The sequence below is a fragment of the Vidua chalybeata genome, chromosome 1 (assembly GCF_026979565.1).
Source record: "Vidua chalybeata isolate OUT-0048 chromosome 1, bVidCha1 merged haplotype, whole genome shotgun sequence".
NCBI classification, from domain to species: domain Eukaryota; kingdom Metazoa; phylum Chordata; class Aves; order Passeriformes; family Viduidae; genus Vidua; species Vidua chalybeata.
The window spans coordinates 7,820,175-7,845,054 of NC_071530.1; the positions used below are offsets into that span (position 1 = coordinate 7,820,175).

The 24,880-nt window shown below is 37.3% G+C and overlaps 1 protein-coding gene across 1 annotated transcript in view; it reads right to left on the bottom strand.

The window, feature by feature from the left end:
- Positions 1-278: 278 nt before the first annotated feature.
- Positions 279-24,880, bottom strand: part of PAXIP1 (PAX interacting protein 1) — a 31,652-nt gene continuing 7,050 nt past the window's right edge. Inside the window, exons 3-21 of the mRNA XM_053956181.1 lie at positions 24,168-24,211; positions 21,559-21,622; positions 21,098-21,211; positions 18,571-19,218; positions 15,109-15,820; positions 14,250-14,344; positions 13,205-13,300; positions 12,742-12,879; positions 11,285-11,406; positions 10,564-10,748; positions 10,394-10,437; positions 7,944-8,011; positions 7,475-7,577; positions 5,194-5,362; positions 3,550-3,650; positions 2,266-2,400; positions 2,107-2,182; positions 1,525-1,589; positions 279-1,054 (exon numbers count right to left, since the gene is read on the bottom strand). Of these exons, the coding sequence (XP_053812156.1) occupies positions 1,043-1,054; positions 1,525-1,589; positions 2,107-2,182; positions 2,266-2,400; positions 3,550-3,650; positions 5,194-5,362; positions 7,475-7,577; positions 7,944-8,011; positions 10,394-10,437; positions 10,564-10,748; positions 11,285-11,406; positions 12,742-12,879; positions 13,205-13,300; positions 14,250-14,344; positions 15,109-15,820; positions 18,571-19,218; positions 21,098-21,211; positions 21,559-21,622; positions 24,168-24,211 (2,991 nt within the window). The 3' untranslated portion in view covers positions 279-1,042. The remainder of the gene's footprint in view (positions 1,055-1,524; positions 1,590-2,106; positions 2,183-2,265; positions 2,401-3,549; positions 3,651-5,193; positions 5,363-7,474; positions 7,578-7,943; positions 8,012-10,393; positions 10,438-10,563; positions 10,749-11,284; positions 11,407-12,741; positions 12,880-13,204; positions 13,301-14,249; positions 14,345-15,108; positions 15,821-18,570; positions 19,219-21,097; positions 21,212-21,558; positions 21,623-24,167; positions 24,212-24,880) is intronic.

Consider the following 24,880-nt stretch of genomic DNA (forward strand, 5'->3'; position numbering starts at 1 on the left):
TGTTCAACCAAGGCACTGGGAGAAAGGCAACAGAATCAGTAAATCCAAGCCACAGCACAAAAGAGATTTGAAATCAGTCATTTCACTGATGGGAGAGTGCAGATACTCACTTGTCTATACAGCATCAGAGTTGAATTGTCTTGATGATCAGAAAGAAAATAAATGCTTTTAGGATCACTTTTTCATCTACTGGAATCTAAACTGATAAAAATGGTCAAATCAGATTATTAGAACTGTGTGTGTTCTAGGAAATACCACTGAATATAGATTCAGAAGACTGTTTTTTTAATATTTATTTAGTAAAACTCACTATACAAACAGAAAGTTATCACAACAGTGAAATATGCAGGGTTATAGTTTCTCCTTCAAGCTGCTTCTCTGCTTCAGTAAAAACACATATATACATTTACAATTATTTCCCTTTAAAGCACTGGGATTCATATATTAAAACATACCTGGTAAAATAAGCTTAAAATAATTTCACATTGCTTGGAAAAAGATTTGAGTAATTTACTCTTACCAGAGTGCCATTTTTGCACAGTATTCAAAAAAATGAACGACCACTAAAATATAGAGTAAAACATTTAAAAGTACATTTATTTCAAATGTGGGCAAAATATCAATATAAAAGAAAATAGAGTATAAGAAATAAAAATAAAGTACAAAACATTTTCATCTTTGACATCCATAATTTAATAGATAGCAAGCCCTTTTATTTTTACATCCAAATTACACTTTTGGCTGTAGTACCATAATTTATTTTAAAATGCTTAAAAATGGGCTCATCATGATACCTAAAGTGGGCTCTTTTAAAATGGTAGTATAATACAAAACATAGTAAATTATGTTTCAGCATAATAAAATTACACATCCTAAAAAAGATGCAGTTTATTTTTGCTTTCCTGCTTTAAACTGCTCATCATCCCTAGGAAAACAGCTGGAAAACAGCATCCACAGGAAGTTCTAGTTGCTTTGTACAATGGCTGAACTGCTAGATATAATGCTCCAAGGATTCTGGAGCAGTAAGGCATTTTACTATCCATCAAGTAAATTTATATGTAAGCTTGTTAAGGAAGAACAACTGTAAGAAATTACAGCAAAATACAGATTCTATAAAAAACATGCATAAAAACACAGAGGCCTTACTGGTCCCTCCACTGCATTTATCAAACAGGGTCTATAATCTACAGAAAAAGCTGCTTCCCTCATCTGAAACTAACTGGTGTCAAATATTTCCCTTAGTGGCAAGTTCTTTTCCCATTGCCTAATAGTCTACTATTTACTAATTTATTCTACTATTTACTAATATTTACTAGTCCTTTGTGACCACCATGCCCTCCTTCTCCTTTGAAGTATTTCCTATCAAAAAGTAATTCCATGTTGAATTTCTTGAGTGTTAAACTACCCTCCTACCAAGTAAATATTACATATCCTAAAAAATTACAATTAATTAGTTCCTAATTAAGAAAAACTTTTAATAAACCATACTCCCCCTAAGCAGCAGAATGTCTTTACACAAAAAGGATATGATTCATAATCCAGTGTTTGAGTAAGCACTCCAGTCAGGACAAACTCAGCATTGTGGACATCTGGAAATATCAGAATTCATACAGTTCACACCCTACACAGAAATTCTGCCTCATTCTGCAGGTGTCTCATACCTGACACTGCACCTGGCACAATTACTAAATACAGCACTTCTTGGGGCTCTACACTGAAGTGAAAATAACTGAAGTGAAAACCCCTAACTCAGCTGATGAATACTGAGATGGTGCCCTGGTTTCAGTTAATTTTCTTTGTAGTAGCTGGTACAGGGCTGTGCTTTGAATTTAGGATGAGAATAATGTTGGTAACGCACTGATGTTTCAGTTGTTGCTAAATTCAAAAGTTTATGGTGCTCTGCTTATAAAATAACTCTTAGATATATCCAGCAAACAGCTGGTTTGGATTTTTCCACTGTTTGCAGGATAGTCCCTGTATTCCATTATTAGTATCTGAAAGGTTCAAAAGATCTCTGTATCTGTATAATAATAACAACTGGGAAATAGAAAAAAATTATCATAGTAATAGTTATACTGTTCAATCACAACAAAAGCTTATACCCACCTATGCCTCGTGCGAAATATTCTCGACATAAATGAAGGTCATTTTCACAGGAAATCAAGATTATCTCTGGCAAACTCTAAAGGAAAGAAAGTAATGGTTAGCTCAGAAGAACATGGCAAGGTATTATAAATAAATTTTACAAAGCAACACTCAACACACTTTATTCTGCTTATGTTCCATGAGTTTTCGAAAAGAAGGTTGTTTAGATAATACTTTTCCTCCTGCACACTCCACAATAGCTTTCATGGTGGAAAGACTGGGACAAATTCCAGGTGTAATGTAAAAGTATTTTCCCTAAAAAGAGAAAAGGAAGAACAAGAAAAAGCGTTATTATGTTTACTGATTTCTGCAACACTTGAAGTTTTAATGTCATGTGACACTTCCTTTATACAACATGGCAGGCTTTGTAAACTGGGCTTGGGCTTATGGACACAGATGCATCAGTTGATGAGTTGTCCTTAATTACTGCCCTGGAGGGGCAAATGCACAATTTTGATGAATTTGAGCAGTTCAGGTCTGCCTATTTCCACATCTGTAAAGTAACAAGTGCAGCTTGGTAAGACACATAAGAACAATGCTCCTCACCCTTTGAGCACAGGGATATCTCAAGTGTTACAAAAGAAATTTTACCTTTTAATTAACACCCAATTTATTACTTTCTGACAAAAATTATTCTACCACTTGACTGAGATAGGTGACCAAATCACAAAGTAGATTATCTCTGTTTATCAGCTAGGAATAAAAAAAACCAGAAAACATCTTGCTATTTAATCTCTAAAACTGAGAGCAAAATGTAGCATTTAGACATAATAGAAGACATAGATCCTTTTACTCATTACAGGTAGAAAAAAAACCTGTTTTAGGTGGTTTACCTCCATAAACAGTCTGTAATTCAGTTAGGCTGAAGAATCTTTAGCAATTAGATCTCCAGATACCTCTCTGCACTGTAATGTAATTTTAACCAGAGGCATGAAAACACCTTGCACCACCCAGCAAACAGCCTGGTGGAAATGTAGTCTCCAAGGAGATTCACACTAGAACTCCCTGAGGCTGAAGGGCAAACTCACTCTCAGATTCCCATTTTTATGGGCAAGTGCTTTGACTATGAGGCTGGTGTAAAAAAGAAAAGAGAAAACAAAGAAAGAAAGTCCCTTCCATAAGTGGCTTTTTACAAGTAGCAGAGCAATGTTCTAAATTTTGTGAGGGAACAAACATATTGAGACTGTTTGGTTATCACCTACAGGATCCAGTCATTCAGAGGGTTTACATCACCCCAATGCTTAGGCAGAAAACAGGCATAAAATCAAAATGAAAATTTACAAGTGTTTCATGTTATATGCCAGCCTGCTCTACTGCTTTCAGCTATAAAACCTGTGGTCCCAATGCTGAAAAAATTAGGCTGAAAAACTCCCAAGTATTTAAATGCTGTGGTAAACTACATACCTTGAACAGTGGAGCTACTTGTGCTCTCTTTAGAGACTCCTCTAAACTAAAGCAGAAAAGCACCTCAGCTTCAGCATCTCTGAGCACAAAGTTCTGCTCATCTGAAAAAGAAAGACTGATGATGTGGCACACAAAACACAGACATCCCCACAGCTCAGGAGGGAATCTGAGCAGAACATCTTGGTGGCAGAGTAGCTCTGAATGGCAGATATCTTCTAGAATTTAACATGATTAAAATATCCCTCTTCATTAGGCTTCTTAAAAAGATGACTACCAAATACTTGGATAATTAAACTATGTTTTACACTTGCATACCTAACAACAATCACTGTCTTATCAAGTGCCTTTTTCTAACTTATTGGAGGTACTTGCACATTTTTATTTTTTTATTCTCTGCAAAGGAGAATGATCAAGCAGAAGGATTAAGTTTAAATTCAAATTACTGTGACCACCTATGGGAGCCCAGAAACTCTCTTCAAGTCCTCATACAGTATTAACAGAAACAACTTCCATCTGTTTAATTCGTTCTGTTATTCACTCAATTTTTCTTTTTTTATTACAGATGGGATTTCAGTCTTTATCTTTCCACAAAAGCTATGTCAAACACATTTCTAAATCCAATTAATCCAAAACCTCTAAGTCTAAAAACCAAAACCAAAATAGCATACAGAGAACAAACTGCTCTTTCCAAGAACAACTCTGACAACTTTCAAGAGACAGTGTTCATACTCTTCCAAGGGACAAAAAAACAATTAAGACAATTTTTGTAAACAATTGCCATATTTTCCATCATTACAGCAAGGACAAAACTGAAACCAGCTCATTAGCTACAAATCAACCTGATTTCAGTAAATAGGTAAAGTACTTCAAGTACTAGATACAACAGTCATCCCAAATCCCTCTGATTTTTTCATCTTCTAAGAGTTTTCAAATTAATCAGTTTCTCAGTTCACTGATGCTGAAATAAGGAAATTACCTTCCTGAGATGTCTAAAAATGTTTACTAGTTTATTAGTTAATGATCCATAGATTCAAATCTTTACAGTGGTTGGCCAGTGATGTTATACGTTTTCTTCTTATAATTATATAAAATGCACAAAACAATCATAAACCAAATCATCACCCTTTCAGAAAGGGTGAATTAAAAAATAATGCAGCCACAGGTAAAAATCCACAAAATGGCTACCTAAGAAAGAAATACAATGCTTAACAATATCCAATCATTTAATGACCCTAACACGAGCTTTTAAAGCGTGTTTTTCTTTCATTTAAGAGGAAAGAAACTGTATTAAAACAAATGAAAACTAAATGAAACAAAATATTCTGCTGAAAGAGAACTTGTTTTAAAAAAAACACATAATTCTTGTGACAGCTTTGCTTCAGCATACTAAGACAACCTTCTAACTCAAGTGGAATATAAACTAGCTGCTAATATCATTATTTAAAAACTTTGCAAATTATTCTTCAAGAGGTGTGAACGATGACAATCAGATTTGCTGTAGAATTAAAATTTCTGCTTTCAAAAGCTGAAGTCTTTAGAAAACTGGTAAGAAACACTGAACTCAGAAGACAAAACAACAAAGTGTATTTAAATACATCAATGAACATTTATTCTACTACAGGAATTGATACTAATTTAACTTACCAACAAATTTCTGGCATTTGAAACACTCTTCTAACCACTCTGGAGTTACTATGTGCTTGACTACAGAAATTGCTGTCAGGAACTTGACAGTTCGGGTCACTTTACTGGCAATTAGATGGGTACATTTCTGGGCAGAGTCTGCTACCTCACCTCCAAGGATATACAGTTTCTGAAAGTTGTACAAAACACAAACCAGAATGCAAGAGTTGTTAAAAAAATGGAGGAAAAAATAAGCTAAATACCGTATTATCACATCATTTAAAATTAAGCTCCTAATGAAACAGTAAATGTAGATTTCTGTGTTACAGTGATTCCTCTACTCAAGTTGATTTAATTTGACAGATTTTACAGCCACTGAAAATCCAGGTATTTCCAGACATAAATATCACCTGGCAAGATTGTAAACAATTTCCTGCTTCTGCAGTTTTTTGATTTTGGGTTGTGCTTTTTTTAAGCAAGGAACTAACTGTGCAATAGAAATTAATTTTTTTTTCAGTGAACAGGATATTAAAATTTAAGTTAGCAATAATAAGGATTTATAATAATTTTGCTATTTTCTAGGGAAGATGCAGTACACACTGTAGCTACAGCAAACTTAATTTTGCTAGGCTTTTCTTTAAAGAGAAAAGCATCTCATGAAAAACACATATTTCACATGCATTTTTGATGATACTGAGCAACTATTCCCTTTTCCTTGGTTTAAGCCACCAAACTCAAACTAGCTCCTCACAGTTGCTATCTTATCAATTAAGCCAGTCATTATCTGAAGGAATGAGCAACACAATGAATGAGCTGGTGAGGCACAAGAGATTACCATAGGTGTTAGAGATAAAGAGTGCTCCCCTCATAAAAATTTCAAGGATGAAAAAATATTTGGACAGCTTTATTAACCATGTTAATTTCTGATTAAGACAAACATTTTGCACAAATAAATAAAACCCATGCCAATATCTATAAGTATAAACCTTTAACAGTTTTTATTGCATGAATGCTTGGGAATCCCAAAGCAAGAAGGCCTAAGAGTTAGTTAGGTTAGAAGGCCTAAGAGGTCTCTGGCAGCCCTGTGCACTCCACTGCTCTGATAATGATGAGCACACAGGACAGGGACAGTGCTTTTAGCTCTTCTCTATCATGCTCTGATGGTTTGCATAAAGATGACCCATGAAAATATTATTCAGTGACACTGAACATCTCCACTATTTACTTCCTTCCTGGTAATAAACACCCTGTGAACAGGACACTGCACCCCTCTGAAAGGCAAAGGCTGCTTTTCTGTGTTCACCTGAAGCACTTCTACCTGTGAGTGCAGACCTTGCAAAACTTCCACCCTGATGTGGAAGGGACCCTTTGGCCATACAGGTACAAAGATTACTCCTCCATCTCAAGAAGATGAGGAGCATCCAGCCCCAGTTAGGGATCCAAACTCTGCAAAGTTTGATAGCATCAGTGCTGCCAGGTTTACAGTCAACTTCATAAGTTTTGAGGCTGAAGCTGATTTAATTTGTGAGCCATAGCTGTTACCAAAACAGAGTCTCTGTACAATTAACCTGGTACCAACATGACAGAAAACAAGAAGTTCATACTAGAACTTTATGAGATACACTGAGAAACATTTTATGTCCCAAAATATTCAGTATCAAGCTTCAAATGCACACACTGCAAGAGAAAAAAAAACTTCTGAAGCTGAAACACTTTAAAAACAAGTATAGGTGTAACAAAGAAAATATTTTATATTTTTGATGACATCCAAGTGTGTATTTCTAAGAAATGTAGTAGACTCAAACAAGGCCTCATTTACTTCTCATTATCTGAATGTTATAAATGATGTGCATTTTAGTACAGCTTTATTAGGGAACAGAAGATCTCACACCTGCCATAAGCTTTGTCATCGGCTGTCTTTGAAGCATTTGGCACTACAGACAGCAACCCCACTAGAAGAATACTGGGTCTTATCCAGAACAACCATCACTATTTTTCTTACCTAATTTTGGTCATGAAATTTGCTAATTTAAAAACAAATGTGGAAAGGGCTTTCTTGCTTTTTAAAGCAGTCCTACAGAAAGAAAAAGCAAGTAGCACAGTAGTGTAAAGTAGTTAACTAAAGGAAAACAGCTACCAAATAAAACTCATTTCACATAAACCTGCCCTAACCTCAGGGCCGGTAAGTACTGGTTTTTATCCACTAGGAATATGCTTATCAAGTCTTAGCAAAAAATCAACATCCCTAAAAAAATTGTCAGATGTTTCAATGTAGTTCACAAGATATAAGCCTGAAAGTCACCTTAATGTACTGTTGCACTTGCATAGGTTCAAATCCTGTGAAGAGCACCATTGGTGTCAGCTCAGGGGTGAGTTTTTTAGTAGGTGGCGGCAGGTCTTCAATCCTACAGAACATGGGAAGTACAGAATATGAGTTTTGGGCCCAAGGCTGCAGAACTGTAATGTTGAAATCAGACATGCACACTTTTGCAAGTTTCACCAATAGAATGACCCAAATGAATGAGAATTACGCACAACTTTTTCTGAAAAAAAAAAAAAAATCACCATGCAAAGAACATGACATATTCTCCTCTTTCTGCACTCTCCCAACTCTCTTAGTTTGTTTTATTCCTGGGAACTGGCAACATCCAAAACCCACTGACAGGTATTTCATTGAGCAAGGCGCAGGATGGCGCAGGCTGATGGGCAGCTGACACTTCTGAGGAACAGTCAATTAAGGATTACGGGCACTGACTCCTTGCTGTTCTTACCTTGCTCTTTTGGAAGACGGCTGAAGACTGGATTCATTCTGCTTTGGTTTCAACGGCAACCTCACACCCTGAAATCAGACCAGTTACATGTTTAGATCTGAATTAAAGAGGGAACTCGCCTTCTAATCACTAATGAAAATTTCACCCTGCTGAATACATGGGGCACCTACTACTGACACAACAAGCCCAACAGCAAAGCTGAGCATCAGCCAAAACTTCTCCACAAACGTAGGTAACTCTGAAAGTGCACACCAAATAAAATATTGTGAGACCTTCTCCCTTTAAATAACATTGTTAATTATCAATGGAAAAGCCAATGAATTAAATGAGAAGGAGACTGAAAAGCCTGTCCATTTGTTAAGTACATGAAGACTACAATATTCTTCTTGGTGCTAAATTTCACAGAATGGTAATATTCCAGAAAATACAGTTTAAACTCAAGTTCCCTAAGTACATAAACAGAAGCTGGATAGAAAGTGCCACCTCCCGAGTATCAAATCAGCCTCTAGAGCATGTGCCCAAGGGTGATCAAATGTAGCTTTTAGGCTCTGTTTGGTCTGAGTAACTTGAAACCACAGCTCCCAGGTTCAGGAGTGTGTGACATCTATTTCTTTTTAACCTTCTATACCTGAAATTTAATGAAAAATGCTAGAGGCACAAGACCAGAAAGACAGGTAGTATTGTACTAGCCTTGCTGTGGGAATGTTCCTTTGGGAGGAACAAGCCACAGGGGTTTGTTCCCTGCTCTCAGGCCAAGCATTTTTATGCTAGACAGCACATAGTATGAGCAGCTGGAAAGAAAAGTGCACACATTCACATTTTGATAGACATTTCAACTATGAAAATGCAAGACATAAATAGCATCAACAGCATCTGACAAGACAGCTGTCCTCAGAAGAAGACCCCAAACCCCAAGACAAATAGAAATGCCTGCTGTGAAGGCAGTGAAGTACCTTGTCTTCCCTGACACTTCCACATGCCCAGCATTTTCTATTACCAAACCATATTCCTGTGTGGACACCTGGAGGGCACCTGGACTAGATTGGTTCCTAAAGCCCCTTTCAATCTAAGTCACAAAATTCCCACCTCACACAGGCAAGAAGTGTCTCCATATAAACACAGAAGGGCAGGTACTAAATTACCCATCCAGCCCCTGAGGTCTCCATTTGCTACACAAGACAAAACATGGACAAAATCCTGGTGTGACTGACCGACACAAAGAGTGTATCCAGTTTTAAGATGCGCTCAACTGCTATGTGGATGCAAAGGATGGTGGTAAGAAAACCAAAACTGAGTTAGTTAAAAGCTATTTTAAATACTAATACTGCTTACTGAATCTTCTCAAGGACTTTTTTATTTTCTAACAGCAGAATATTTGCCATCTTCAGGAAAATATGAAGACAACTAATTTTTAAAAGCATTTTGTTTTCTAAATGTGAGTTTCCTACAGGCCCATGAAACAAATCCACAAGGGTCTGTAAGAAGAATGTTTCAAACTTATGGTCAGGAAAAGAGAGCTGAAAGGTAATCAAGGGACAGTGCCCTGAATCCCCATTTAAAACATTGCTACAAATTACATTTTGAGAATTACTAATCAGCTCTTTTCTGAAGAGTTTACAAAGTGACTGAGATACAAGTGATCCAAACACAAGAGGTGAGGCTAAATGTTTTTGTGCAACATAAAATGTTATCTGAAAGTCACCTGTAGTACAAGTTTACCTACATCAAGACATACTGTGAAAAATTATCAAGTATAAATCTGAAATGGGAAGAAAATTTACAATTCAAAAACATAAGATAGGTGTAACAGCTGACATGGAAACTGCAGCTTATTCTGAATACGCAGAAAACTTACATTTTGCACAGTTCACAGAATACCCTTCATGACAAAAATTTACTTCTCTTGTATGTTTTTCAAGGTACAATTTTTCATTGTTCATTCCTGCTGATTTTTCAGGGTGATCAACTACACTTTTTAGTATGCATGGTATATTTTTAAAATTTAAAATACATGGTATATATGCCCATGGTTTTAGTTTTTAGTATGTATCAGAAGATGATATGAAGTAGTTCCACCCTTAACTTAACATTATGTATCATACACAAAATTTAGTCAATATTCTAACAAAATTCCTACTGATTTTGGGTGTTCTGTCTTAAAAATCCTTATGTGGTCTCATCTACAGAATGTTAGGTACTGATTTAAAAAGTACTACGCCCTTTCTAAAGGTCTGATGTAGAAACTGAAGAATGAAACATCTAGCCCAAGGTGTGTCAACAGCAACTTCATTCTGTGTATCTCACTAGAATTCCTTAATTATGCAAAAAGATTATTTTTCAGATTCCTCAAAATAAAATAGAACATTACCAAAAAGTACAACCAGGAGCTTCAGCACAGGCAAGGAGTGATCTTATCAAAACAGCTGTATATATACAGTAATTCAACATACCATTAGAAGTTCTGGCGACACCTTTAATGGGACTCTCCAAGCATCTAGGGAATGGAGAACAGAACAAAAATGACACCATTGCCAACTTATTTGCACCAGAGGAAACACGCTCCTACTGATGAAACAGGGACACAAAAATGCTGCAGAACAGAGGGTTTTGTGACACTTACCCAGCAGGTTGAGCACCAGGTGCTGGCTGGGACACAGCGGGTCCTGGAGGTTGAAGACGGTGTAGCGGCTGTGCTGGATCTGCCGCAGCGCCTCGAAGTTCCCCAGCAGGATGTCACAGAGCCACTGCGCGTTCACGCACGGGATCCGCCACTCCTTGGCCTTCTCGTACTTCAACCCACTGGCCCTTGGTGGGCAGAGAAGAAGAAAAAGAATTTGTATTGCAAAGAAATTGGTAAAAATAGCGATTTCTAATAATAAACCTGAAATACCAGTGGTTTTTATTGGTCTATTATTTGTTTTAACTGTGACAGAGGAGATACTCCAAAAAATGCTTTTGTTCTACATATCAGAACAAGCCAGTCAGGGGAGAACTGCTGCTGCAAATGGAATCTTTAGACCTGGATTTAAATTTTACCTCCTCCAACGTTTTAGAACAATTATTAAAAAAGGTATTTTATTTATGGGTGATCTAACAGCATCACTTAAGAATACTATAAAACAGAAAATATTGTTTTGCCTGTGTTCAGAAGGCCAAATTTATCACTTAATATGTGCTGTAATTTAGTTCAAGAAACAACATCACTAAGTTTACTGTTATCAAACTGCAGAACTGATTACAATTAACACTCTTACAATGAGCCATACGTAGCATCTCACGTTCAGAGAGGCACTACTGGGAAAAGGTTGCTGAGAAAGCAAGGACTGGAGTGCAGCACTTACTCTTTACAGATGAGAACTGTATTGCTGCGACACAGGTAGCCCGTGTATTTGGCACCTGCTAGGTAGGCCATGAGCTTGAGGTCATCTCTGTCACTATCAACAAATCCTGTCACAGAGATTATCTACAGACAGAAAGACAGTTTTAAGTAACTGAACATTGATGGTACTTACAAAACACTCCCATGCAAAATATTTTTCCATTACTTAATTCTTTACATTACAGTGAAATGCACAGCATGGTGTATAAAGCACTCAAAGTGTGGCTTGTAGGATACAAACAGTACAACTTAAAACTGATTTGTTTATACATAAAAATTTCAGGCTTCTAGCAGTAGCTCTGACTCAGGAAGAATAATTTTCATTCTTCTGGTCATCTTTTTTTTTTTTTTTTTTATTTACAGAGACCACAGCATTATTATGGAAGAGCTCAGAGCTAATTTGCTTTTCACAGGTCTGCCATCTTCCTTCTGCTGCTATTTACATAGAGGTACACACACAAAAAATGCTTACACGTACTTGCTCTACTCTAAAAATCTGAGAACTGCGCTCTACTTTGCAATGAAGCCAAATAAACTGTGCCAGCTGATCATAGGTGGTGAATTGTAATTCCACATCTTCCATTATTATCTTTAATCCTGACAGCTTTTTGGTTTTGTCATTCTCACTTTTTCTTTAGGGAAAAGCAACAGTATTTCTGTTTAAAACTGTGTTTATTACATTGCATATTACATTTACTACTAACCACTGAGTACACACACATGTTGTTATACTCTGATTTTCCCAAATCTGTATTTTTATGTCAATCAGGACAGGCTATTAGCAAGGCCATCATCCCATATGTCTGCATCCAGCACAAAGAAATCCAATGCCAAGACATACTTTGGCATCTTGGTTTATACAGCATAGTACATTCCAAGATGCCTCGTAATGAACTGAAGTTTTTGAATTCCACAAAATTCCACTTTCACAGCTCCTCACTGCACCAGCAATGGAACTGTGACCTCCTATCCTCTGATTAGCAGCATAGGCTTCCTAATTTAGGTATCTGCTAAGCACTAAGAAAAACCCTCAAAAATCCTCTCAAAATCCTGGGTTATGGTAAGGAAGCACATGCTGTTAGATGCGCTGCTGCTCTGCTGCTATAAACTGTGCAGCCTGGATTGCTGCTACCATGCTATGTGTAAGTCAGGCAATCTTTGCCTCTCGGTGTCTCAGAGAGTAACTCACAAAGGCAGGTGTTATTCCTCACCACTCTGAACTCAGGGAGACTTGCAAAGCACTGAGAAACACCTGGCAGCAGCACCACATCAACACAGCACCTTAAGATTAACAGAAGCTTTTCTTCCAAGGCAAAAGAAATGTTTAAAGCTCCGTTTCTAGCTCTGTTTTAATACTGCTCATGGAATGAAGCAAACAATGAAGCCAGCATTCTTTTAAAGTAAGCTTTTCCTTCTTACATGTTGAGAACATGGCTTTCCTCCTGGTGGAAATGCCACTGGAAAATGAAGGGCTCGATGAGGCGGGACCATCTTCTTCTTCTTCAAGATTGCATTCAACCAGTGTGCTGTAATACATCTCTTCCTTTCTCTTAAAGCCTAGGAATACAGGCACAAACAGCTTTTAAAACCCAAATACTTTTGGGTTTTTTTACACTTTTTCTACAAATCAAACCTTGGATTTTAATTGTTTTTCTCCACATTTTAGACTCCTCTTTCTCATAGCATCTTCCTTAGTGCTCTCTGGAACAAGCCTACTACATGAACTATGAAAGTTTGTACCCCAAAAAACAACAAATCATAATGAACACGTAATGAGAAACTTTACATTTGCTGTCTAAGCATGAAGTACACAATGCAAAGCCCTGCCTTTCCAGTGATAAAATGAAAACAATGCAGCAGTGCAGGTTCCCAGCTGGCTCACCTGAGCATACATGTTACTGACTTGGCTTTCACAAAGAAGGTGAGTACATCTGCTCGTGAGGGTTGGGTCCACTGTCCCACCATGTGCTTGGATGATCTGGTAAGAGAGTAAACACAGAACTTCTAGGATATAACAATTTTTACATCACATTAAGAAACAAAAAGTGTGAAATTAAAGTCCACCCTTTAGGATACTGACACTATTAGCACCACTTCACTGAAGAGTTACCCCCCAAAACTAGGTTTGTTATCTAGCTTTAGAACAATTTTGTAAACAAAAAACAAAATTAAATATGCAGCTTTTCACTGAACAAAAAGTCTATTTTTTAGAAGAAATGGAAAAAAAATGAAATAAAGATATATAAACAAATATAACCCTTCTCATGTCTTTTATTTTGTGCAGTATAACTATTAAACAATTTTTCATGAACTATTCAATTCTATCTCAGCAATAAAGACAAGTGCTGTTAAAAATGTCAACAGCTTACTTGATTATGCAAAATTGTAGGGAAAATTCAACTATAAAATCCATCAGAAGTTTCTGAAGAACATCAAAGTCCTCTTATTTAGGAAAGGATACAATCAGATTTTTCTGAAAAATAGAAGTTGGCAAAAAAATAGAAACACTCTATTCTTCCATCTTATTCACTCAGGTGGATACCTCACAGGCTACTAAATGCCAAAATTATATGCAAAAAAGAATGTTTTTATACAATCAAGTTAAAGCTAGACAGCGATGCTATATTACATTTGCTGTACTACAGCTGCCTGATTAAAGCATAAATAACTGGGAAATAGTTAAGGCTTATTTAGAACATGTTCTGATTGAAGACTTAATTCAACCAGGCTGCACACCTGAAGTATCTCTATTACTTTTTCTGGTCAGCAGCAGTTGAATAATGGTTTTTTAGTTTGTAACAGAAGAATTACACAGAAGGATGCCTAAAGAAGAGTGAACAGTGCTGAAGTACTTCCAATGATTTCTTTTAGAATTTAGGGACTATGGCATTATGTTATAGTTTTTTAGAAACACTGCACAATCTTACCCGTTTCCAGGTCGCTAACAGCTGCTTGTCAGACATCTGTTCTGGGTAATCAGCAATTGCAAAGACACAGCCCAGTAGGAAATACTCTTCTGGAACTGAAATAGTTTGGCACATAAAGAACAATTAAATACTTAAAAGTCTGAAGAGTTAATCTCAGAACACATTTGCTACACTGACCTCCTCCTATTACCAGGTTATAAACCTCCTAGGTGTACCTCCTTGGAAAAAGTAGGATCCAAAATTTCAAAGCTGAAAGCCTTTAAGGCACAGCTCAACCCATAGTATGATTGTCTTAAGGGTAGTTTTTTTTTTCCTTGGATGAAGAGGGGCTAAAGGGGCAAAAGGAAGGGTCACCAAAAAGAAAACATAAGACCACTTCCTTTTTTATAGAGATCAGCTATGAACAGCCAAAACAATCAAAAAGCTTTCAGTTCTACTATACTTCAAAGCAGGGTGTGACAATTTTCTGATACTGAATCTTCAATAATTTACTCGTATTTCTGCAATTGTAGCTGTTTGAAAGCTTCCCCCTCCCCCTCTCCCAAAGGAAAAAAAAGTTTTAAAACAATTCTGCTATGGATTTACTAACACTGTTCTGAAAGTATAGGTTGTGTGCTTGTCATATCAACTGTATATTTGAAAAGAGAATGTTCTCAGCACTCTCATGCTTTTCAGATTGCTGGATCATCATTAGCTATTATTTAAGTATTTGCCTAAAAAACAGTAAAACCAGTTCTGAGCCATGAGTGGCATTTCTTACAATCCCATCCTGTAAACACAGCATTACTTTTTGATATTCCACCCCACTTCATGTCATTAGCTACTCTTTTCCAGGATCAGAAGGCAATAATTTACTAACTCTCCACTGCTGGATCGTGCCCAAAAAGCGGTTGCTGCTGCAGTTGCTGCTGTTGCTGCTGGTGGTGTTGTGGCTGCTGGGCTGCAACTGGAAGCTGTAGTGCTTGAGGTGTCTGAGTTAAGTGCTGTGCTGCCTGATTCTGCATTTGCTGTTGCTGATGCTGCTGGTGCAGTCGCTGTAAGTGCTGCTGCTGCAGTTGCTGCTGCTGATGTTGCAGCTGTTGCTGTTGCAGCTGTTGCTGTTGCAGGTTCTGCTGCTGCAGCTGTTGCAGCTGGTGCTGTTGCTGCTGCAGCTGCTGCAGCTGTTGTTGCAGCACATGCTGCTGCTGGAACTGGAGCGGCTGCGGAGGGCGGTGCAGCTGCTGCTGCGCGTGGAGCGGCTGCTGCGGGAACTGGAGCTGCTGCTGGGAGAACTGGTGCTGCTGATGCACTTGCTGCTGCTGCTGGGGAAACTGGTGAGGCTGCTGCTGTTGGAAAGACTGCTGAGAGATCTGGGGTTGCTGCTGCTGCTGCTGGAGCTGCATAAGTTGCTGAGGTTGAAGGTGTAAGAGAGGATGGTGCTGTTGCTGCTGTGCTTGATGTGACTGCTGCAATAAATGTGTCTCTGGTGTTAGTTTCACTTGACTAAACAGCACCACATTTGGATGTCCCTGTTGGCTATGATTTACTTGTTGTTCTAAACTTTTTGTAGGTGCTGAAAGTGATTGTAATATCTAGAAAACAAAGATTATTTTTGTGACCTTTTGGTTGTCATTCGGTTTTAAAAATATTTAAAGAACTACTGGGAAAATACAATTCCTAAAAGAAAAGAACCCTACACCTAAATACCTTGTGACCTAAACAAAAATCTTTACCTGCCTAATAGCAGAATGAAAAGACAGAACTTACACAAAGAGAAGTGTGGAGCTGCTTGTGACTCCTAATAAACAGCAATGCACATTTTAGTTAAATTTAAGATTAAAGCCCATCCCTATATTATTAATAATTTTTCCAACAACATTATGACTATTAACACTATATTAATAATTACATTGATCAACTGCAGTATTAATTTTAAAATCACGCTGGCCCATTAAATTCAGTTCCACAATCCTATTTACACTTAAAAATTGTTAATGATACCTTCATTAATTAGTGCTGTTTGAAACACTTATTCTCTTTTGAACCAATTCAGGAATATATAGCTTGTTTTTTAATCTCAATACCAAAAAAAAAAAAAAAAAAAAACCAAAAAAAAAAAAAACAAACACATTGATCTGCTGAGCACTAAGGGTTTATTGGGAAAAAAACCCAAAACAACCTAACCTCCTTAAGAATACTAGATTTTAGGTTGATAGAGTGCTGAAGTAATCTGGAATTTGATTTTATTTTTAAATGTATAACCCACTGTTAAGAGAAAAATCATTTCACACTAAGCAGACACAAGTTAGGAAGTAAATTTTTATGCATCAGAAAAAGGAAAATTAGGCAAAGTTCTAATAGAGTAGGATGAGTTCTACATATTTATTAAAGTATTTTAATATAAACTACCTATTACAAATCAGAAGGAGCAATAGGAAATTCTAGACTTGCCATTCATGAAGTCTTTTAAACATGAAATCAGCTTTGATGAATCCTGCAAAGCTTGTTTCCTTCACCCTCACTACTTCAACACACACAGTGTCACCTTCAGCGATGTGCGTGTGTGAGAGAGGAATCAAAGCCCATCACTAGAGCACAAAGCCAATTACTGTATCCTCTCAACCATCCATCAACTCTCCATCAGAGGTGGCTCAAGTGTTTTCACAGTGCACATCAAAACATCTCAGGTGTCATCTAAATAATTCTGATTATTATTCCGTGCTGGTATCGCACACATGTGCAGCCATGACTATCACTGCATCACCCATGTCTTGGCAGCACCACAGTAGAAACATTCAATAACTAAAAATAGCACACACAAAAAATGTTTCCATGGCTTGGCGTGAGGAGCTTCTCTCCACAACAAGTAGCAAAAGCCAAAATTACAGAAGCTTCAAGACATGGACTTCAAAATAAAGGGATAAAATCTTCAAAAGCATTCTATGGCTATATCCAGAAAGTAACTATGGATCTGTAAGCACCCAATGATAGATTTTGCTACTTGGCAGAAATCTGAGGTTCAAACTAAACACTAACTTTCCAAGAATGTTCACTAAGACTTGAACTCATTATTCAGGGCAGAAAGTAAAAGAGAAGTTATAGGGGGAAAAGGTACAACTGGTATTCTTCCCTCTAGGAAGCAGATTCACAATTCTAAGATGCAGAGCCTTTCTGCACATGCTGGAGCTGGCCCAGCAGCCTGAGAGAGTGCTTGGTACAACCCTTGCACATCACAATCCAGCCCCTGCTCCAGCAGATTTTGGGTGAGCAGAGACAAGCCAAAGCACACAACCACCAGTGCCCTGTAGCTCTGCAAATATTGCTGACAGAGAAATACTTCCACAGGGACACCACTGATGTGTATTTGACAGCACAGTGACTGGGCTGCAGAGCATATGGCATACCCATGCTGGCCAACTGAGCAAATGGCTAGCAGTTCTACTCAGGCCTTGCCCAGAAGTCTGAGCCCTTAAACAATTCAAGGCACTGAGAAGAGGAATCTAATCAGATGTAAAATAAAGCCTTTATTTCCATTTTGTATTCAGATGTCATATAACCAGCACAGAATCAACATTTCTGAGTGACTCCACACTGTGAGTTTAAGTTCTGGCTGGAAGCCTCTATACTACTCTGGCACCTTTCAAAGTTTTACCATCAGATGAACATCTAAAGAGAGGCACCAATGCAATTACTGAAGTAAAAGAAATGTGTAACATTTACCAGCACCTACTTTACTAATACTCCCTTCCCACAAACATCTAAGAATTTCAATGCTGCAGGTGCAGCATGCTCACTTACTTTCTATTTTCTTGTAGAAATACATTCAACACAAGAGCTGGAATTATTTCAACCACACAAGTGGCATAAGAAAGTGTAAGTTACGACTTCTCCATCATAATATGCCCAGCAGAACAATGAAGTATAGAACTGAACCTACTGTGGGAACAATCAATTCCACAATTTCATGTGTTTATAGCATAAACAATTCCTTGCACTGAGAACTTAGAAGGATAGGAAACCAGGTTTCCTAAACTAGCAAAATAATTCTAAATTAATGTTTTTCCCTCTCTTACCAAGAAGTCCTTACTGAAAATCTAAACCATGCTGTAGTTATACATAATTTTTACTCTTCCAAATGTTTTTTCCAAATGCATTCTGTGAACCTGCTAGAAATTAAGTAACTTATTACAGGGAAATTATTAATTTGGCTATAATTTTAAGTAATAAGGGGAAGTATTAACTTTGGGTATTTCAAGAACAGCAAAAGGAAACCGAAGATCTTGGACACTATAGTTCCTAAGAAAAAGTCCAATAGCTTATAAATTAAAAATCCAACACTTACATGTGCTACATTTGATGGTCTATTAATCTGCTGAATATCAGCACTATTAGTAATATTCCTTAACGTCCGCACGGCTGGACTCCACGTGGCCATCATTTCCTGGCGGTCAGAACTTTGGGCACCTTGGACTGAAGCCATGAGGTTGCCTCTCATATCAGGAGGCAAAATGTTACCTGGCACTGGTGGGACATTGGCACACAAATTAATCAACCCAGAGTCCTTCCCTTGAGGCAACCTACGCTTTGCTGCAGATGCCTGTGGGACTTCAGCTGGTGTCCAGTTCAAATTCCTTTCTTGCTTTTCTGGAGAGGAATCGGAAGAATCATCGAACATCAGTTCCCCTTTTGCCTTATCAGCAGGAGTAGATTTTGGTGAAAAAGCTTGATCACCCAAAGGTGATCCTTCTCGAGAAGATGCTGGGCTTGATAATTTTTCATCAGTACTAGCCTCATTTTGTGAATCTTGTTCTTCATTTTCTGCTTCTTCCTCCTCTTCCTCCTCCTCCTCCTCCTCTTCCTCCTCGTATATAATTAAACGAGGATGATAAGGAGTCTCTTCTTTTTTACTCTTATCAGCTATAGAATCCAGTACCCAGTCTGGGGTCACAATTTTAATGCTGTCCCGTTTATAAGCACATTCATATTTTTCCTGGGGGGGGGAAAAAAAATTATTTAAAGACAAAAACAATCCCAAGTAAGTTCTTTGAGATCCGGGCTAGAGCACGGAGAGGGAGATTACAAGGACACTGTCCAATACCAGAGAGTGATCTCACCCAAATCCAACAGGACTTATACTGTGCAGAACCACAAGTTCCGAGAGATTAAAACAAAAAACCCCAAATTCTCCACATTTACACTATAAAGGACTCAGAAGACACAACTGCAGAAGATGAATGCCTTCAATTGCAAAATTCTTCTTTAACCCAATCACCAAAATATTCCAACCCAGCAGCGAGGAACATCATGGTCAATACCAAAAAGCATGTGATTTTACGAGGACATTAAGGCAAGTCTAAATACAGTTTGTTTTATCCACTCTAAGAAAAAAGTAAAAAAACCCCAGTCCCACTATGAAAATGCATTTGGGGAAAAAGTCAGAATTTCATAATGAAGTAGAGACAAATATTTAAAAGTTGATCACTGAAGAAAAGCACTTCAGCAAGAATACAGCTTAAATCTTAAAGCTTCACTGTTTCCTTTCCTAATAAATAGAATAGACACAGAATCAGTGTCCTATTTATTCTAATATCTTCTTTAATGGAAACCCCTCACATACATCAGAACAGTACAGAAAAAAAACCTTTCTTTTGAAAATTTGAAACTTATTTCAGGATCTAATATTTAGAAATTATTGAGCTGGTATTTTCTTTTATGTCAAACAACATAAATTAACAACAAGCACATTCAGAGGAAATTAATTTTGTGATTCTCTGAAGTGATTTCCTACAATGAAACTGTCATTCATACACAATAAAGAGATTGGAGATGAAATCAAGTTCATTTGCTGACACAAGATTTTATTATTTCCTTCTGGTGAGAATTACTAACAATCTTGTTTTATCATCCTGTATCTAGTCAGAGCAATCATGTAAGTTTTCCTAGTGACAGAACTGTTCTTGTTACAAACTGCTGCAGTTTCCCTTGTAGTGTATCAGAGCAGCAGGACTAGAAGCAAAAAGTAATAATCCCATAAAATTGTTCCCATTAAACGACTGTGTGCATTAAAATATTTGTATCCTACAGAGAGAGAATGCTAAAACTTAAGTTTCTTGACTGGCAAGCTAAAGACAACATCCTTTGTTCTAAAAAGCTTATTATTTAAGCTTTTAAGTAAGCTATTAAGGTATGATTCTTAATACATTTCATTGGTTCATTTCCTTTCAAAATTTTAGGTAATAAAGTTTTGCCCAAGCATTATATTTTATTGTGATGAAAGGGATAACTAGAATGGTGTTCAATACACCCTTCTAAGCAGTCCACAGAAGAAATATCAAGCACTTAATAAAAAAAAAAGAAACACCCCACAAAACCAAAAACCAACACACACACAAATTCACCAAAGAACCCAGCCCTACAAAGGTTCCTATATCTTAAAGAAGGAAAAGCATTCCTTTCCCATAGCCGCACTTTCTCTTCTCCCAGTGCCAGCCCATGTTTTATTCTTCAATATTTCAATTTTGTCCTTTGTTTTTCTTCATTGATTCTGTATCTGTGGATTTATAATATAATCACAATCACTAATGACTGTGACATATCAAATTTAGGCTAAGACAAACAAGATAAAGAATAAAATTCTTTATTCAAACAGGAATTCAAATACCAGTGTGAAATTGGACATCTTTAAATTAATCAAGCTTAAAGCCATGCAGAAAATAAGTGCAAACTGAATAGCTGCAATGCCTAATTTTGCTGAATGTAGCTGTTAATCAACAGTGTTAAGAATTCTAACTTCAGGCAGATGAAAATTTTTGACTATTTGAAAGCAAATGAGAGCTACAAGAAGAATTGTACATGTAATAAACTCTTACCCCCTTTGGCTCAGGCACAATCAAGTGAGTACATTTCTTATTGAGGCTCAGCTGGCAATTCCCTCCATAAAAAGTAATCAAAGCCCACAGCGTACTTCGGTCTTCAGATGAAACCTAAAAGGAAGGCAGAAAAGCCTTTTAGCTCTGTGCACCCAGCTGTCTTCAGCTGGAAGAATTTTAGTAATCCACAGCACACCATTTACAAGGCTGGCTAATGTATTACTTGTAACTTTTAAATACCAAATAAGCAAGAAAGTAAGAGAAAAAAGGGTGACAAAGACACACAACAAGAAAAACCACCAAAGAGTAATATTTAACCTGCACAGAGATAGAGAAAACAAATAGTGAAAAAAAGTCATAGTACAACAGAAAAACTGGTATCTCTCCTCAAAAAAAAAAAAAAGCAAGCATCCCACATATAATGCACATTGGAGTAGACTGAAATATGGTTCACTTCTTACCTGAGAGAGACAAGCAGTGACTCCAAAAAAGATCTGACATGATTCTGGAGAAAAGCCATTTACACTGGAAAGCAGGTGTCAAGGATGCAAAATAATTGGATGAGTTTCCTGAGGAACATTAGAAGGAAATTAAACAGTCTATGCAGTACTTCTCAGATAATATCAAGTATCTGACCATTCAAAAACTTTCATCTTTGAAAGTACATTGTCTGTTTGCAATTGAAGTTTATGCATCAAGAAAAAAAACCGGATGTACAAACTGAATCAGAACACCTGTAATATTATGATCAATTTTGGTAACAATCTAAACCAGAACTGACCTGGGAAAGACAGACAGACCAGACTTCTGTAACTTGCCCCTCTTTTCTACACTGTTTGATCTTGAGTTTAAGATCATGCACATTTGTCAGAAAAAAACGACTACAGAAACAAGTGTACATTGTGTCTTATGCAGACACTGGGATTTTTTAAATGAAACAAGATTATTTTCCCCAGATGCACCAGCAACACTCACATTTTGAGGCCCAGAAGACACAGCACACAGTAAGCTGATGACTGTCGAGAGCATTTTAAAATTTAAGAATAAATTACTGCCATAACCCAGAATACCTCAAGAGGTTCAAGCCTGATGAACATCCTAAATTGTTCTCCATTTCATCCAAGGTAGAAATTCAGTACTGGATCTTTCAAAAGTGTACATGTGTGTACTCCCTGCCTGAGTACCTACTGCTAGCACATAAAGCAGAGACAGTCAGTATTTAACTTTTAAGAGGTCCATCAGTTTGCCTGGAGCTTGCACTCTCTAAAGAACAGGAGTGAAAGAGACTCCTTTTAAAAAAGTTACAAGCAGCATAACATAAAACAAAACAGAGGGAATACAGAAAAACTCACTTTTCTTCCTGCCATCAACAAAAGCTCAGAAGTGCTCTGACTCTTTTATCTATACAAGATCATTGCAAAATACACCCTCCTCACTCTTGCTTTTGCTGCAAAAGAAATTGCCAGCCCTATTTATGGCATTATAGCCACGGTTTTCACACATGAAACTCTTTTTCCCTCTTCACAGTCTGCTTCCAGATTCATTTTTCTGCTACTTCCCTTCCACTACAGGTTACTCAGACTTTGCACACGTCAGTGAGCAGAGCACAGGAGAAACTCTGCTGCTGTCTTAAGTTCCCTCTGGTGAAAACAACTTCCACTAAGAAACAGACAAAGTTACTGTACTTTTACATTGTATTACATCTTTCTATATTAAACTTTACCTTTAGCAACTGACAGGCAAATGCCCATCAAATAACCAGCGGAATTGGTAAGGCAAAACAAAATCCTTAAGGCTCTTATTAGATCCATATGTCTAACTGACACAAGATGTTTCTAGGACTTGGTTCTTTAGAAATTCAATGACCACTTTGAGCATTACCAAATTAAACATAAACTAAAGACAAAAATGGAGAATCTCAAACTTCTGCCTAAACTGGGTCCAAAAGCAATCAGCTGGAAAAACTAAGCTATTCCTATTAATGACTGTATTTTTTTTCATTATGGGCAGTACCTAAATCCTAATAAAAGGCCAGATGTCACTGCACTATAAGTCATCAAGAGACTGAAACAGGATAAAATAAAGACTTAACAACCCATTTTAGTCAGCACAATAAGGTTCAGAGTAAAACCTAAACCCACTATGTTCTAAGGACATGAAGTGCTGGATGGTCAAAGGTCCAAGGACACATTTATTGCTCACAGGTGTACAAAACTTCCTTCTTCTATGCAACTGAAGAACAAGTCACTACTGAGACCTGGTCTTTTCATTTGGCCATTCCAATGTTCCCACAATAAAGACTTCCTGAGCAATAGCCATTGAGAGCTACATTCCCACATTTATAGCTACAATTCAGTTATGGACTGCACCATTCTGTTGTTTCATCTGTTTATTTCTCTTCTGGGTATCCAATAACGTCAGCTCTTAGAGTACCCTTTTAAAAAACCCTGGTTGCAGATGGAAGAAAAAAATTTTAATAGTGCAACTTCTTCATGTGAAAGAATATCAATAATAAAATGTTAAGTTATTTAAGCCTGAAAATGTAGCTAATTCCAAGCTTTTTTTGTGTGTGAACACTCCTCATGAACAGGGAGAAGGCTTAGAGATGTGTAACATAAACAACTAAACACTCCTCCTTATGATGAAAGCACAATAAACACATTTATTATGTCCAGACACAAATGACCAAAATCACTAGCCTAGACCACATCACAGAAACACAGCAAGTTGCAAGGGCACACACCTTAAACTATTGAGTATAAAACAGGAATTCTGAATCTCTGAAGCACATTAAGGCCTAAATTCCTAGTATGAACACCTGGATTCTTGCACCTACCACCTCTTGTTTTCTATTTGATAATAGCTGTCCTCTAAGTGCCTATGAAGCATAAAATAGGCAAAAGGACAGGAAAACTGAAGACAAAGAAGCTCCAAGCACACTGCAACCTTGGCAGCCAAAACACAAGAGACCATTTTTGAAGTTTAAGCAGTATCTATTTGAAACAGTCTTGAATGCTTCAATGGTATCCATTTTAACATATTTTCTAGAATTTTGAACTTAAAAGGATACGGCAGAAGAGCTCCACAGCGAACAGACAAGATCACCCAGGAAGGCTGAAAAAAACAAAAACCACTAGACATTAAAATCCTTGGTCTACATGCACAAAATATGAATTACCTTCCAAGTTCATGCTATAGCTAGTTTTAATACATATTTCCAACCTTTGGAAGTCTAAGTGTTTCACAGACATTGCACTTAGTCTGAAAAAAAAACTTTTATTTATCTGCAGCAGTTCACATAAAGACAGCTCAAAGGTTGTGCAGCAACCCCCTTCTCTCATGCCATTTATAGTATTTATTCATCCTCTCCCTTTATGCAGCTGTTGTTTGTAAGAAAAAATAATTCAGATAATCCCATCCTACACTTATCTCCATGGAGTGAAGAACCATAGCCTTACACAGAATGAGTATTCTAAAGACAGAACAGTGCTGGCTGCTGAGCAGCGATGGCCCCTCTCTGACAGTATTCTGGGACAGAAGGGCTCAGAGGGACACAGGGTGGTGGCAGTGAATGGAGGAGATGTAGGACACTGGTCCCCATGCAGTAGATAAGGAAGACTGGGCAAAGAGTGACATCACATTCAGTATGGAATTACTTTTCCTCAAAAGACAAACAAAAGAATATATTGTGGCAACTATGGTTATGGTGTCCCAGTTTTTGTAATTTTCCTTCCCTTATAAAGCATAATACAAAAAATAGCTACAACCACTTAACTTCTAACT